The sequence below is a fragment of the Mirounga leonina genome, unplaced genomic scaffold (genome assembly GCF_011800145.1).
Source record: "Mirounga leonina isolate KUSES-001 unplaced genomic scaffold, KU_Mleo_1.0 Mir_454, whole genome shotgun sequence".
NCBI lineage: Eukaryota > Metazoa > Chordata > Mammalia > Carnivora > Phocidae > Mirounga > Mirounga leonina.
Window position 1 is genome coordinate 17,691,043 of NW_023270763.1, and position 14,862 is coordinate 17,705,904.

General features: G+C 56.6%; 1 protein-coding gene across 1 annotated transcript in view; it reads right to left on the bottom strand.

Annotated features, from left to right (window-relative positions):
• SBK1 (SH3 domain binding kinase 1) overlaps positions 1 to 14,862 on the bottom strand; it is a 49,248-nt gene that overhangs the window by 5,125 nt on the left and 29,261 nt on the right. Inside the window, exons 3-4 of the mRNA XM_034988194.1 lie at positions 2,015 to 2,247; positions 492 to 694 (exon numbers count right to left, since the gene is read on the bottom strand). Coding sequence (XP_034844085.1) covers positions 492 to 694; positions 2,015 to 2,247 — 436 coding nt within the window. The remainder of the gene's footprint in view (positions 1 to 491; positions 695 to 2,014; positions 2,248 to 14,862) is intronic.

The following is a 14,862-nucleotide window of genomic DNA, read 5'->3' on the forward strand; positions in this document are numbered from 1 at the left end:
CCCCCCCCCCCCCGACGGCGGTCCCCGCCCCGCCACCGCTCCCGCCTCTCAGTCCCCACCGCTGCCAGTCCCCTCTGGCCGTGGCCCTCCCTGCTGCCTCCCCCCATCCCACGGGGAGGGGGGTACGCCTGCTCCCTCCCTGGCCCGCTAGTTTTCACCCCGCACCCTCCTCCCCGGTCACTGCCCTGAGCACGCTCTCAGGCGGCAGCCATTGCGTCACTTCCCTTATAGGGACCCAAGCTCTGAGAGGCCTTGCCACTCGCCCCCTGGGCGCCGGCGCAGACTCCCCCACCCCCCCCAAACACAGAGCCGGGAGCCTGGAGTCCTCCTGGCACTCTCCCCCCACTCCAGAGCACCTGCTCTGGGAAGCCCCTGGTGGCCCCGCTGCCTCGTCTCCCCTCTCCGGCCCCCACTGTTCCGGTGTAGCTGCTCGCTCCGTCTGTCCTGGGGCCGGAGGACCCTCCCCGTCCCTGTGCCACCACACCAAGTACCTGAGGGGGAATGATGTCGAACAGGTCCCCTGCAGGCGCATACTCTTGGGCGAACACGTAGCAGTCCTCCGTCTCAAAAACCACGTCAAAGACCTTGATGATGAAGGGGCTGGAGGAGAGGCTGTTGGTGATGCTCACCTCCCGCAGGAAGTTCTTCAGCTTGGTCTTGCTCTTGTTCACAAACTTCAGCGCCATTTTCGTGCCTGACGGGGCAGCAGCCGCAGTGGTGAAGGCCCCTGACCCAGCGCTCCTGCACCCGACATCCCCAGGCCTGCCTGTCCGGGCCGCGAGGCCGCGGGGGTCTGTCCTCATCCTACTGGTAGGAAACTGAGGCCCGGCGAGGGGAAAGGACTTGCCAGAGGCCGTGCAGCGACTCAGGGGTCAGCCTGGGTCTCCTGCACCCACCTGCAGCCCTCGGTGAGGACGGCCTGCTCCTTCCTCCACGCTCTCCCTTTCTGCCTGACATACAACATACTGATTTCATCTGGTGGCTCTCCCCCCACCCCAGTCCCCCGCTAGGACGTAGCCCCCTGAGCACAGGAATCTTTGTCTCGCTCGCTGCTGTATCCCCAGCGCCTACAAGAGTGTGGTGCATCGTAGCTGCTCAACGAATGTGTGTTGAATGGGTGGATGAGAAGGAATTAGACACGGAGAGGTGAGGGGCCACAAGGCCTATTGTCCCGGACTTTGTGCTTGGGTGGCCGTCTGTACCCCCCTGGGGGACGCACACGTGTCCACAGAGCACTTACACATCACAGGCCCTCCCCTCGGCACTCCCCATTCACAACCTGCTTCTCCTAATGACCCTAGGAGGTGGGCCAGCCCGAATTGCTACCCTATTTTACAGAGGAGGAACCTGGGCACAGAGAGGTTAAGCCACTTGCCCAAGGTCACACAGAGAGCAAGTGGTTCCTCCTGCAGCTGTCAGTTGGCACGGAGCCCCCTGCCCCAGGTGTGTGCAGCTGTGGGAGCTCATGCAGTCCCTGTCCCTGACTGGCCGAGTGGGCGCCGCTGTGAGCCTATGCTGTGGGGAAGGCATCGTGCTCCTGGTTAAGCGAGAAGATTCTGGAGCTGATTAGTGGGGTCTCGTCCTGGCTCGAACCCTCTCTAGCTGCATGACCTTAGCTGAGTGACTGGATCTCTGAGTCTCAGTGTCTTCATCTGAGAAACGGAGATGGCCATACTGACTTCCCAGCGGCATCTCCCACCTCTCCTTAAGCATGGTGCCCTGTTTCCAAGGACGCACCCTCAGCCCTGTCCACTTCCCTGGGGTCAGCCCTGACTTCTCCCCTGAGCTCCAGATGTCCCAGGGTCAGCCCCTCAGCTGTCCCCAAGCAGCCCACCCTCCAGCCTGGGCCCTGTACCCCCTCTCAGGTCTCCCTGGGCCGCTCAGGCTGCATCGCTCCACCTGGACCACGAACTCTGTCTCCCTGCTGACCTCTTGGCTCCCGAAGAGAGCACCTGAGAGCCCCAGACAAGTCCCCACCCCTGCCTTCAAAACCGGCCGCCCTGCAGAGGCTCACCTGTGCCCTTGTAGGCCACAAGGTCGACCTTCCCATAGGTGCCCTTGCCTAGCTCCCGGACGAGTTCGTAGTGCTTGGTGACATCATTGGCGGCCAGGGTGCGGAGCGTCAGCGCCTGCATGTCTTCAGTGAGGAGGGGCACCCCTGCACCCAGCCCAGGGGCAGTCCCCGGCCCACAGCAGGGCAGGGAGCGGGGTGGCTCGGGCTCTGGGCAGCCCACGCTCATCTTCTCCCTGTTATGGGGGATATGGCATGAAATGTGACGTCAAGCCAGGGCCCCCTTGTCCACCCACCTCCTCCTTCCCCAGTACCTAGGGTCCCGGGATGCCGGGCTCAAGATGACCACAAGGGGGCAACAAGCATCTTTGCTGCATCCCTGTTCCCCAAAGCTTCAGGGCCAGGCCTGAGCCAGCACTCCCAGCAGACACCCGCAGTCCCCACTTGGGTGCCACTGGCCTATCTGTCTCAGGCTGCCATTCAGACGCTGCGTCAGACAAGGCACAAGTGTTTATGTCACACAGAGACACTCCATATACCAAGTTCACACGGGGGCTCCTATTCATAGATATTGATCCACACCTGCTGTTCACCAGGGGCTTGCTGTTCACAGCCGTGAGGACACAACATTAAACAGATAAGAATCCCACCCTCAGGACACCTGGGTGGCTCAGTCGTTAAGCGTCTGCCTTCGGCTCAGGTCGTGATCTCAGGGTCCTGGGATGGAGCCCCTCGTTGGGCTCCCTGCTCAGCGGGGAGTCTGCTTCTCCCTCTCCCTCTGCCCCTCCCCACCCTGTGCTCTCTCTCTCTCTCTCAAATGAATAAATAAAATCTTTTACATATAAAAAAAAAGAATCCCATCCTCATGGGACTTAGGTTCCAAGGGGGGGGCGATGGACAATAAATAGTGAATACATGCATTATATATGCTCATAAAAGGTGATCTAGGCTTTTGAGAATGGAAGGCAGGGGGTGGGGAAGGTGAAGTCTGAGGGCAGGGATCACTGTATCAAATTCCTCACCCAAGTAGCGTCAGACAAAACTCTTGGCAGGATGGTGCAGATACGGCCACATACCCACCGTGGCCTTCCACCCTGCCCCTCCACAGACAACACCCCCCTGCTCAGGTCCACACAGCCACAGGTGCAGTCCCAGGGACCCCCCCGCCAGCCTCACCCCACCCCGGACACAAGGCAGGGCGCCCGTCCCGCAAAGCCCCAACCCTCCCCATTCACAGCCTGACTGACCCCTTTGGAATCCACACAAACTGCACGCACCCGTCAGAGGTACTGAGTCTGTCCCCAGATGGTGTTGGGGGGCAGAGAGCTGCAGCAGGGAGAGTCCGGGGCTGGGTGACAGCGAATGCCCATCTGGGGCCTGCATTTTTTGTCTGTCAAGCGGGAGGGGGTTGGGCCGGGGGGCCGGGCTTCCAGAGCAGGAGTGCTCCTGTCTGTGTGTGTATCCGCAGGAGAGGCCAGCACTGAATCCTCTGGAAGCCGAGCCCCAGAAGCCTGCCTCCTGGCGCACCTCCTGTGCCCTCACCTCACTCCCTCCTACCTCCAATCCCAGGTGACTCAGCCTGTGCTCCCCCAGCCCCCACCCCTGCAAGACAGCCCAGGGCTCTGGGAGAAAAAGCAGATTTTGAGCCGGCTGGCCTGGCTTTGGGTCCAGCTCTGTCACCTGCTAGCTGGATGGCCTTGGGCAAGTACCTTCACCTTCCCTTGCCTTCGTTTTCCATCTATAAAAGGGATAGAATAGTGCCTTCTCCCTAGGGGCTTGTGGCTTGTTAAAGGACTTAGCTGTGGAGTGCTTGGTGCTCAGTACACAGTAAGCACTCTGTAAGGGCCAGGTGCCTTGTGCTCTCTCAGTGGTGGGTCTGTGTTCCCTCTAGCCGGGCCCGTGGAGGCTATGAGCAGGGGTGGGCTCTCCGGGAGCCCTGCATGCTCACCCTGGCCCAGCAGCTCCCCTTCCAGGCCCAAACCCTCTTCTCCTCCTCTGCCTTCCCCTTCCCTCTTGGCACGACCCAGCCTCCCACTTCACACAAAGAGGAGGAACATCAGGAGGGAACTTCCTGGCCTCCCACCCAGCCCCAAACGGAGCTCCATCTGCACGTCCTCCGGCTGGCTGGGGGAGCAGGGGGCCCTCCTCCCCTCCTCCCCTCCTCCGATTTGGCTTCTGCCCCTTCTGCTGCCTCAGGATCCTGCTCCCCCTCTCAGCCCCCTTCCCCTCCATTCATGAGTAAGCCCTGTTCTATAGAACCTTCCCCCGCCACAGCCACTGCCTTGCTTTTCCTAATTCCTTCAGTCTGTCGGATGCCCTCAGAGGGGGCCGTCTGTAGCCTGGACTAGCTCATTTCCTAAACCCCCCCAGGGGGAGGGATGGTGCCAGGCCCACAGAAACAGGGTCCTGCTCCCCTACCTCGGCCACCCAGCTGGGCCGTGGCACCTGTCACCAAGTCTCTATGCCATCCCAGCTCTGGCCGGACAGCACTGGGTCGCTCTTACTGAAGCCACCAACTAGGCTAAAGTAGGCGGCCTCTCCCCACGATGGTCCTTCCTTGCTTTCAGCGCTGGAAGGGGTCACCCGTCCCAACCTCTGTCAAATGCCCACACACTACCCGGGGGGGAGGGGGGGGCGCTAAGAATTCGGAGCGAGGAAACGCAGCCCATCTGCTTTGATACAGCAGGGAGTTGGACATCGCGTTCTGGGGAGAGTGCGGGCCTCTCCCCCAGGGGTTCCGAGGAGTACACACCCTCTTTGCCTTGAGCTCTCCAGTGAGAGACTGCTGGGCTGCTCGGCTGACCTACTTCTCCTGCCTCTCCTGCCGTGTGTGGCCTCCCCCAGGGCTGCTACGCGGGGCAGGCCATGGGCGTGCACATCCATGCGCACACACGTGTGCACGCTCCCACTTCGGGCTGTGGCCCTGCTAGTCATTTTGGGCTGTCTCTGCATCCTCTGGGAGACTGATTGGCAGCTGCAAGTTGCTAGAAGCTCTTCTTCCCTCTCTCCCCTCCTCCCTCACACAGGGGCTGTTGGGTGCATGGCTCGTCCCCTGCTGCTTTGGCCTCAGGGTTGCGCTGTGTAGGCACTGGGGTGGGTCAGGGGCCCAGCCACAGCGGGGTGGGTCTGGGTCCCACATTTGCCCCCTGCACTCCAGGTTCAGCCCGCGCCGTGACCACCACCCTGCACTGCCTCTCTCTCGTCTCCTCCGTCTCCTCCGCCGGTCCTGCTGCCTGCCTTGACCTCCCCCTGCCCCATCCACAATCCTCAGGTCCCATTTCTCTAGGAAGCCTTCCCTGCTGCCCCAGGTGCCAATTCCTGCCTCCGCTGAGCCCCAGGATTCACACAGGGTCTGTGTGGCTCTCTCTGAGGGTTCCTGTTGAAATGTCTTGGGGTGGTCTCAACTCTGTCCCCTGTCTGTCCCCATCAACAGGCCAAGAGGTCCCCGGCGGGTAGGGGCTACATCTGATTCAACTTGCCCTCATCCCTTCCTTTGGTTCCTAGGGCCCAGTTTTGGGGGGTCTTCACTATTGACCCCTCCTTCCTTCACAACCTCTCTCTCCCTTCCTGCCTGTTCTCTGCAAGGCGTCAGCAGGAGACAAGGAATTAATCCACATAGCTGTCCCTGTCGCTGTGTCGTGGCCCAGGTACACACCGCCTCTGACCCAGTTACCACGCATGTGACTTAAGAGGCACAGTGGGGAGCGACGGAAACAGCACGGACCTCGGGGCTCAGCAGGCTTGCCCTTGATCCTGCCGTGCGCCACTTTTTAGCCGGGTGACCTTGAGCGAGTCACTTGTCTGGGCCTCGGTGACCACACCTTCACGACGGGGAGAATCACAACAATGACAACAGCAGCAGCTAACACTGAAACAGGGCCCAGCTCTAAGGATGAGCTCATCTTCACGATTCAGGGGGTAGGTGTTCTCATGACCCCCATTTTCGGGAGGAGGAGAATGAGGCTGAGAGCCCGGACAGCTTGCCCAAGGTCAGACGGCTCGCATTGGGATTGGCTCCAAAGTTGGCGCTCTTAACCACTGTTTTCCTGAGTCAGAATGTTGGGAGTGTCCCATCCGGATCCCTGGATATCCAAGTGGGGAAACTGAGGCCCAGGAGAGCACAAAGCCTGAGCCAAAGCTGCCCATGCATTCACTCGGCTCCTGCGGAGAGCCGACCGGCTGTCAGGCGCTTCCCGTGTATTAACTCACTTAATCCCCACAGCAGTGAGGACAGAGCAACTTCTTTCAGGCGGGGGGACTCGAGGCCAGAGAGTGAAGTAAGGCACACCTGCCTCCCCGAGGGCTTGAGGGCATATACGCCTGGCATCTGCGGGAACTTGATCTAAAACTCTTTTACCGTCATCACCCCTGCCTCGCCTTGAAGGAGCAGCCGTGCACTTGGGTGGCTGTGAACTTTCCAGCAGCGGGTGGTGGAGGCCCCTGGCTGCTCCCCTCCCCGCCTCCATCCTGTGTGGTTGACATTACCATCCACGCTCAAGCTGACCATGCTGTTCCGGGGGACCCCACATGCTTCGCGCCTCACTGGCCCCGAGGGAGGCCCCGGTTTCCCCTCTGTTGCCGAAGGCAGCGGGGTGTCACCCGGCCTTCCCGGCAGCACTTGTGGCTCTGGCCCTGTGGGCTGGGTCTTCCGCCACACGCTGGGGGGGCTTCCCAAGCAAGAAGCAACATCGAACTGCCTACCACTTCCTGTTGGCAGGTGGTTTGAGCTGGCGCCTCTCTTGTGAGAACTACACCCAATGCATAACCCAACTCAGGCCTGCTTTGGGACCGCCCTTCCCTACTACACACACACACACACACACACACACACACACACACAGTACCAGCCTGGCAAAATTTCACTCACTGAGTCCTCATAAGTACCTGAGAAGAAGGGCAAGAGGTCTCCTGCTTTTTAAACAAACAGCTTAACTTAGTACACACCACAAAATTTACCCACAGTGGGGCATACAATTCAAGGATTTTAGTAAATGTCCATTGCCACGATCAAGTGATACTTTCTGTTTTATAGATGAAGCACAGAGGCCCAGGAGGTTGGTGATTTACCATGGTTTTGGTAAAGATAGCCAACTGTCCATCAAAACTTTGGGTTTCTGGGGCGCCTGGGTGGCTCAGTCGTTGAGTGTCTGCCTTCAGCTCTGGTCATGATCCCGGGGTCCTGGGATCGGGCCCAGCACTGGGATCCCTGCTCAGCGGGGAGCCTGCTTCTCCCTCTCCCACACCTCCTGCTTGTGTTCCCTCTCTCACTGTCTCTCTCTCTCTGTCAAATAAATAAAATCTTAAAAAAAACCAAACAAACTTTGTTTCCTCTTTTATTTTTTTATTTTAGATTTTATTTATTTATTTGACAGACACAGCGAGAGAGGGAACACAAGCAGGGGGAGTGGGAGAGGGAGAAGCAGGCTCCACGCTGAGTAGGGAGCCCGATGTAGGGCTCCATCCCAGGGCCCTGGGATCATGACCTGAGCTGAAGGCAGATGCTTAACCAATGAGCCACTCAGGCGCCCCTGGTTTCCTCTTTTATAATACAGAGCTGTTGCTGGAGGGCGGTTGTCAGCAGGGGAGTACATTTCCTGCCCGCCTGGCAGCCAGGTGTGGCCAGGTGTGACCAGTTTCTCCAATGGAATGTGAGCAGAAATGATGGAAGTCACTGCTGGGCGGGGCTTCTTCCGAGTGGGCGGAGTTTCGCTATTTTCTCTCCTTTAAGCATGCCTGATACGGAGGCCTCCTGGGTCCTAAAAGACAGTGGAGGGGCGCCTGGATGGCTCAGTCGGTTAAGCCTGTGCCTTCAGCTCAGGTCATGATCCCAGGGTCCTGGGATCGAGCCCCGCATCGGGCTCCCTGCTCAGCGGGGAGCCTGCTTCTCCCTCTCCCTCTGCGGGCCGCTCCCCCTGCTCCCCCTGCTCGGGCTCTCTCTCTCTCTCAAATAAAGAAATAAATAAATCTTAAAAAAAAAAAAAAAAAAAAAGACAGTGGAGCTAGGAGCAGCCTGAGTGCCTGGCTGTGGGCAGTCTCCTGCTGTTGAAGGCTGCTCACTTGACATTCTATGGAAGCCGAAGTAAAGGTCCGTTGTGTTAGGCTGCTGAGATATAGGGGCTTATTTGTTACAGCAGCTATAGTGCTACTAGTCTAATCCAAGGATTATGTAGCAAGGAGGCCAAAGAGCTAGGATTTGAACCTCTGTATGTCCAACTGCCTGGAGGGCGACCAGTCTGTAAAGAGAGGGGGGGCCTGCTCTTATCCTGTCTCATGGGAGAACAAGAGTACGGGCAAATATTTATTGAGTGTTTCTATATGCCAGGTGCTGGGCTAACCATGATGGATTAAATTATTTAACAATCACAAGTCTGGGCGGTAGGCGCTACTATGATCACCCCATCTTACAGAAAGGGATACAGATGGGCTAACTAATTTGGATTTGAACTCAGGCTGTCAGGCTTCAGGTCCCATGCTCTTGTGCAGTATCCTCTGAGGCTCCTGAAGGTAAACCCAAGCAGAGAGCAACTCAAAATGAGACAGTTCTCATGTCACAACAGGGAGGAAATGGGTTCTCAATCGCTGGGGGTAGAGAAGCAGAGAACTGGATGCCCATCTGTTGGGGAATCGGCAGCGGGGGTTGAGGTTGGACCAAGAGACATCAGCCAGGCCTTTCTTACTCTCACTCTGGGATTCTAAGATTCTCTGTCCCCATGCCCAGGTCGCTTCACTCAGGTCACTGCACCCATGCTGTACCCTTAGCCCAGGCAAACCCCAAGGGTATCCTTAACCAGGCCCTGGCCTGGAAGGATTCCATCGAACATATGATTGTTGCTGGCTCGGTGGGTCACCGCTCTGGGTCTGTCTTATTATGAAAAGCTGTGTCACAAAAGCAGCCATAAGACAAAAGCATTATTTCAGGTACTGCGTGGGGACGGGGGGCCTGCTACACTTTGATTCTTTGTAGAGGGAGGGGCTGGAGCCTCATGCCCCTAGTCTACCTGGCTGAGCTCGCATCGGGTACCCCCCAATCCCCCTTTCCCACCTCCAGGCTTCTCCCTCCGAGGCCTCCTTATCCATGTCTTAAGACCACATCTGACCCACGCCTTGCCTTGCTCAGGCATTTTCAGTGACTTCTTGAGTCAGCCTGTGGTGCTTTTTCCTTCTCAGATGAATTTTGCTTTCTTCAGGGAATGGCCCCTCTCTCAGGCCACACGGTTCAGTAGAATGTCCACCCAGGCTTTAGGGGCAGGCTGGACCCAGGCCTGGCTGGCCAGCAGGTCCATCCCATCCACCAGATCACTATGACTGGTTCAGAGATGAACCTGTGACCAAAGGTGACCCACTGGGATCTAGACCTAGGACTTGGGCTGCAGCTATCAGGAAAGAGATGCCTCCTGACTCTTGGGATGCAAAGCCGGAGGACAAGGTCTGGAGCTGAGGGGGGCCGGCTTTGCCACCGTGCAGGGAGAGCCTGCCCAAGAATGAAGCATCAGAGAAGAAAAGCAGAGCTGTAAGGTGGAGGGATTTCTGATGACTCTGGGCACCTGGATCCAGGCATGACTAAAGCCAATTATACTCCTGACCATTTGTTTCATGCATCGATACACTTCTTTTTTTGGCTTAAGCCACTTTGAATTGAGTTGATGTTACCTGCAACCTAAAGTTCCGGACAAGTATATCTACTCGGGCCTGGGCACTGGCATGGGGTGAATAGGTTAGAGCAATGCATCAGGTAGAAGATATGAACCTATGAATTAGGAAGGCAGACAAAATAAGGACTCAGATAAATAGAAGGCCAGAAAGACAATGTCAGTGCTCCAGCATTTCCAAGGAGGGCATGGCAGTGGGGATCAGGGTGGCTTCCTGGTGGAGGTGACACACAAATGGGCTTTGAAGGGGACTGACAATCCAGCAAGAAACCCAAGAGCTCCTTGACAGCAAGCTCCATGCCTTAATCACCTCGGTATCCCTAGTACTTAGCCAGGGTGTGACAAATGCTAGGTGAATAATTCTTTATGTGTTCAGCAAGTTGTAATTTTTCATGTCTTCGCTTTCTTGAACGTGACCCTGTAGGCAGATAGTTATTTTCCCAGGGGCTTGTGTGAGGTATCATTAGCCCCATTTTTTTTCTAAAGATTTTATTTATTTATTTGAGAGAGACAGACTGCGAGAGAGGGAACACAAGCAGCAGGGGGAGTGGGAGAGGGAGAAGTAAGCTTCCCTCAGAGTAGGGAGCCCGATGCGGGGCTCGATCCCAGGACCCTGGGATCATGACCTGAGCCAAAGGCAGACGCTTAACGACTGAGCCACCCAGGCACTCCCATTAGCCCCATTTTAATGATGCAGAGACCGATGGCCAGAAGAAAACAGTGATTTGCTCAAAATCACAGAAAGTCAGTGGCAGGGTTGGGCTAGAGGCCAGGGCCTCTGCACGGTGGGGTGTGCTCTCCCTCTCATAGCCCAGCCCCAGCACAGCAGAGGGGGTGTGTGGCTGGGAGTGACACTGGGGAGGGGACAGAGAGGCTAGAGGTACTGTGAGAGAGGAAAGTGACATAACTGCTAACACTAAGGATCCCCGAGGTGTGCCAAGAGCCTCAGAGAAATTAACTTATCTAAGCCTCACAACACTCTACGACACGGGGACTGTTATTCATCCCGACTTACAGATGAGAAAACTGAGGCCCAGAGCAGTCATGTCACTTGATCAAGATCATCCAATAAATGTCAGAGCTGGGATTCAAACCCAGGCATTACCACTCCAGTGTCCAAAAACCTAACCACTCTGTTTCATTGTTCCTAAATTGATATCGTGCAAACTATCACTCATTTTCTCAATATGCCAATGCTTCACATTGGGGGTGTCATCTTCATGGCACCCCCGTGTTACAGATAAGGACGCTGAGGCCCAGAGGGGTTAAGCAGCCTGCCCCAGGCCACTCAGCTGGTAAAGGGCAGAGACAGGACTGAACTCTGAACTTCCCTGCTCATCTCTTCTCCGCTCTTGGTTTCTGGCCCCACTGTCTTCAGCACCACAGGCGAGGACAGCACCCAGGCAGGCCCCACAAGACACTGTGCAAGGCTAGAGGAAGGGCGAGGAGGGGAGGCAGCCCGGACGGGGATGGAGGGAGCGCTGCAGAACTGGAACCCAGGCCCCCCTCCCAGGGAGCTGGAAAGGTATGAGTGGATATATTGCCATTTATTTAACCAAACCCCTACTGGGTCGTGTCCAACTTTTTCCTACTGCAAACTACAAGTTGCCTTGTACGTAAGTCATTTGGCAATGTGTAGATGAGTCTGTATGCTCAGTTCTAGAAATGGGTGGCCAGGTTGAAGGGTGAATGGGTTTGGGATTTCTGTAGAATGTTTGGTGTCCCCCAGAGGGCACTGCCACCGGCCCTCCCCCAGCCATGTAGGAGAGAGCTGCTTCTTGGTGGAGCAAGCAGCTGTCACCAGCTCCCTCGCCCTCTCTGCGCCTCCGGCTCACTTTGTTTAGTATGCTACTTTGAACCAGGGGTTGGGGGGGATACGGATAGGTTTCTCGCTTGCGTGTATTTGCATAAAGTAACTCTGGAATCAACACCAGACATTAATAAACGTACCGGACCTCCCTCAGCACCCGCTCTCACTGGTCTGAGCCATCCTGGTCCCTTGGGTACAGCAGTAACTTCCTAACTGGTGCCCCACCCACCACAGCCCACTCGGATCCAATTGTTCCCCAGCTCAACACCCACCATCAACTCCCATTTCATTCCAAAATCCTTACAAGGGCCCTCAGTTTACCCCTTTGACCTGTCTCCTCCCTCCTCCTGTTCCAGACATGCTGCTCTCCCTGCTGTTCCCCAAACACACCAGCTCCCGGCCTGGGCGCTGTTCTCTCTGCCCTTAGATGGCCACGTGGCTCCTTTCCTCCAAGTTCTGCTCAACTGACACCTTCTCAACTAGCGCTACTCTACCGCACTCCCCTTATCCTGTTCTAGTGTTCCCCGGTAGAGGGCAACACTCTAATGTATTATGTAATTTACTGCCTGGCAAGATCTCTAGTGACCCTCTCTTCCCCACTGGAACTTCAGCACTAGGAGGGCGGGGATGTTGTCAGGCTGGTTTCGTTCACTCTGGATCCCCCAGCAGTTAGTGCAGTGCCTGCACATCGTAGGCGCTTCATCAGTATTTGGTGAATGAATGGATGCATGAATGCATGAACGCATCTCTGGGGACAGCAGTGGGAACTGAGTGAACAGAGGCAGGGCAGGAATGAAACTTTACACTAGGTATGATCCTTTTAGGTCTAGGCAGTAAAAGGAACCAGGCATGGCTGGTGGTCCAGACAAAGCCAAAGGAAAATGCAAGGAGAGATCATGCCCATCCACCCAGGCTCCACAGCCCAGGGTTGGGATCCCCTGAGAAGGGCCTGAGGAGGAGTGGCCTGGCTTGGTTGCCCTGGATTCCCACAGTGGACCAGCCCATGCTCGGGAAGGTGGGGACCCTTGGGAGTCCCCTTGACACCCCACCTTGAGCAGAGCCCTCTTTATGTCCCCAAGGCAGGTGCCCCAGTCTGGCTCTCTGCTGTTGGCCACCTTCCCTAGAGGGGGTCCTCGACCCTCATTTGTTTACCCCAGTGCAGAAATGTGTTCACATGGGGGTCCTCCTATCTGCTGCCAGGGAGTGGGGGGACCCAGAGCCTGGCCCTTTGGCCCCAGAAAGAGGCCTGCGAGGTGCTTGGCAGAGCACTGACCCCTGCTGCTGGTCCCAGGGAGCTCTGCGCAGCCCCCTGCCTTCCCTTCTCTTCAGTTTTCCAATCTATGAAATGAGCTATTTAGTGGTTCTTATCTCTTCATGGGTCACCGAAGGCTCAGTACCCTCTCCTCTGAAAAAACTCCCAGTCTCCCCGTGCACACTTTTACATGCAACACTGGCGGGGGGTGTCAGGGCCCCAGGGAGCCCTCAAGAGGTTCCAGATAAGGCCTCTCCCTCCCCTTGGTCCTGCAACACAGAGACTCCAGCAAACATCCCGTTCTGTTCAAAAGGAGGAAGAGAAGGATATTCTCCAATCATTTCCTTGCTTCCCCTCCTGGTGCCAACTCCAGCTTTGCCCCTTCTTGCTGTGTGACCTTGGTCAGGCTGTGCCGCTTGCCGAAGCCTCAGTTTGCCCATCAGTAAAAGGGGGCTGACAATGCCCGTCTAACGTGGGCCTCTGTAAGAATTAAGCCGGCACTGGCTGGACGGAGGGGTCTGGGACTGTGGTTCTGTCGTGGATCGGCCGTGACTCTATACCATCTTGGCGAAGGCCGCACTCTGACTGCACCCTGGTTTTCTACGCTGGAAATGGTGGCTGTCTGGGCTCGGCTAAATCTCACCCCCTGAACGCGCTTGAGCCAGAAGGGATTTTGGAGACCATCTGACCCAGGTCCCACATTTCCCAGGTGGGAAGACTGAGAGGAAGAGCTGAAGCCTTCCCAAGATCAAGCAGCAGAAACTGCAAACGACCTTCTCGCCGCTGCCCTCCCCGCTAGGGGCAGCCTGGGGTTCCCCTTGCTGTGAGGCTCTGCCTCAGCCTCCCCTCCAGCTGGCGCAGTGTGCCCCTTCCCTGGGGCACATCCTTGGTGGTTATTAATAGCCTGTGACGCTATTCGCCTGCAGCTGGTGCCCAGAGCTGGAACGGGCTCTCTGCCTCTTTTCGCCCTCCCCAGCCAGACCCTGTGGGGGAAGTAGCAGTCCTGGGCCTCACCCCTCCCCAGCTGCCTGAGGGCCCAGTGCCTGTGGCAGCCCCTGGTGTGGGAGGAGGCAGGAGCCTTGTTGCCTGTGTGAGGCGGGCAGCCCGGCACCCAGGCCGATCAATAGGAATGGAGGGCTGAGAGCACAGAGGTGGCCTGCCACTCGCTGACTGGCCCAGGGGCGGTGGCTGGGTGTCCACCAGTGGACAGGTGGCGACCACTGGAGAGACAGAGGCTCCCTGAAGAAATGAGCCCTTGCCTAGCTATAGCCCTCATCTCTTCCCGAGCCCCTACAGAGGGGGTAGAAGGAGGAAGGAGCCCACATTCAGGCATTCCTGGGTAATTTCTAGCCATGAAGCTCTGGGTAAGTCACTTACTCTCTCTGTGCCTCCATTCCTCATCAGTAAAATGGGGATAATATGCAGGTTAAAAGGTTAATAATAGCTAACATTTACGAACCACGTAAAGTACAGAGTTCTTTATGTATATATAGAGACTTGTTTAAACCTCATGACAATCTTGGGAGAAGCTATTATTATTCCCATTATGACCCTTAAAGCTCAGGAAACAGAAACTCAGAGAACGAAAGATTAGCTGACATGCCTGGTGTCACACAGCTAAGAAGTGGCTTAGAGCTATCTGTCTGGCTCTAGGACGTTCAGTAAATATTTGTTGAGCCTCTGCTATGTGCTTGGCACTGTTCTTGTATCTGGAATACATTCATGAACCAAACAAACGGACCTGCCCTCAAGGAGCTTCTATCCTAGTTTGGAGGCCGACAATCAGGAAGGTGGCTGAGAGATGTAGGTCAGAGAGTACGAAGTCCTAGAGGGGAAAACAAAGCAGGGAGAGGTGAGGAAATGTTAGGGATGAGGGGTGAGATCATAGACAGGTGGGTGGTCAGGAAACGCCCCACTGAGAAGGCTCCAGGCATGTGGATATGGTGGTGGAAGAGCTTTCATGGCAGAGGCTCTGGAAACAGTGAGGAGGCCATGGCAAGGACCTGGCTTTCACTCGGTGACACGCACACCAAACCCCCAACCTGAGCAAACCCTTCCTGAAGCCAACCTGTGTGCCAGGCTCTGGGAGGTGAAGAGACAGCACGAACCTGACCTAGCTTACCCTTAAGAGACTTGGAGT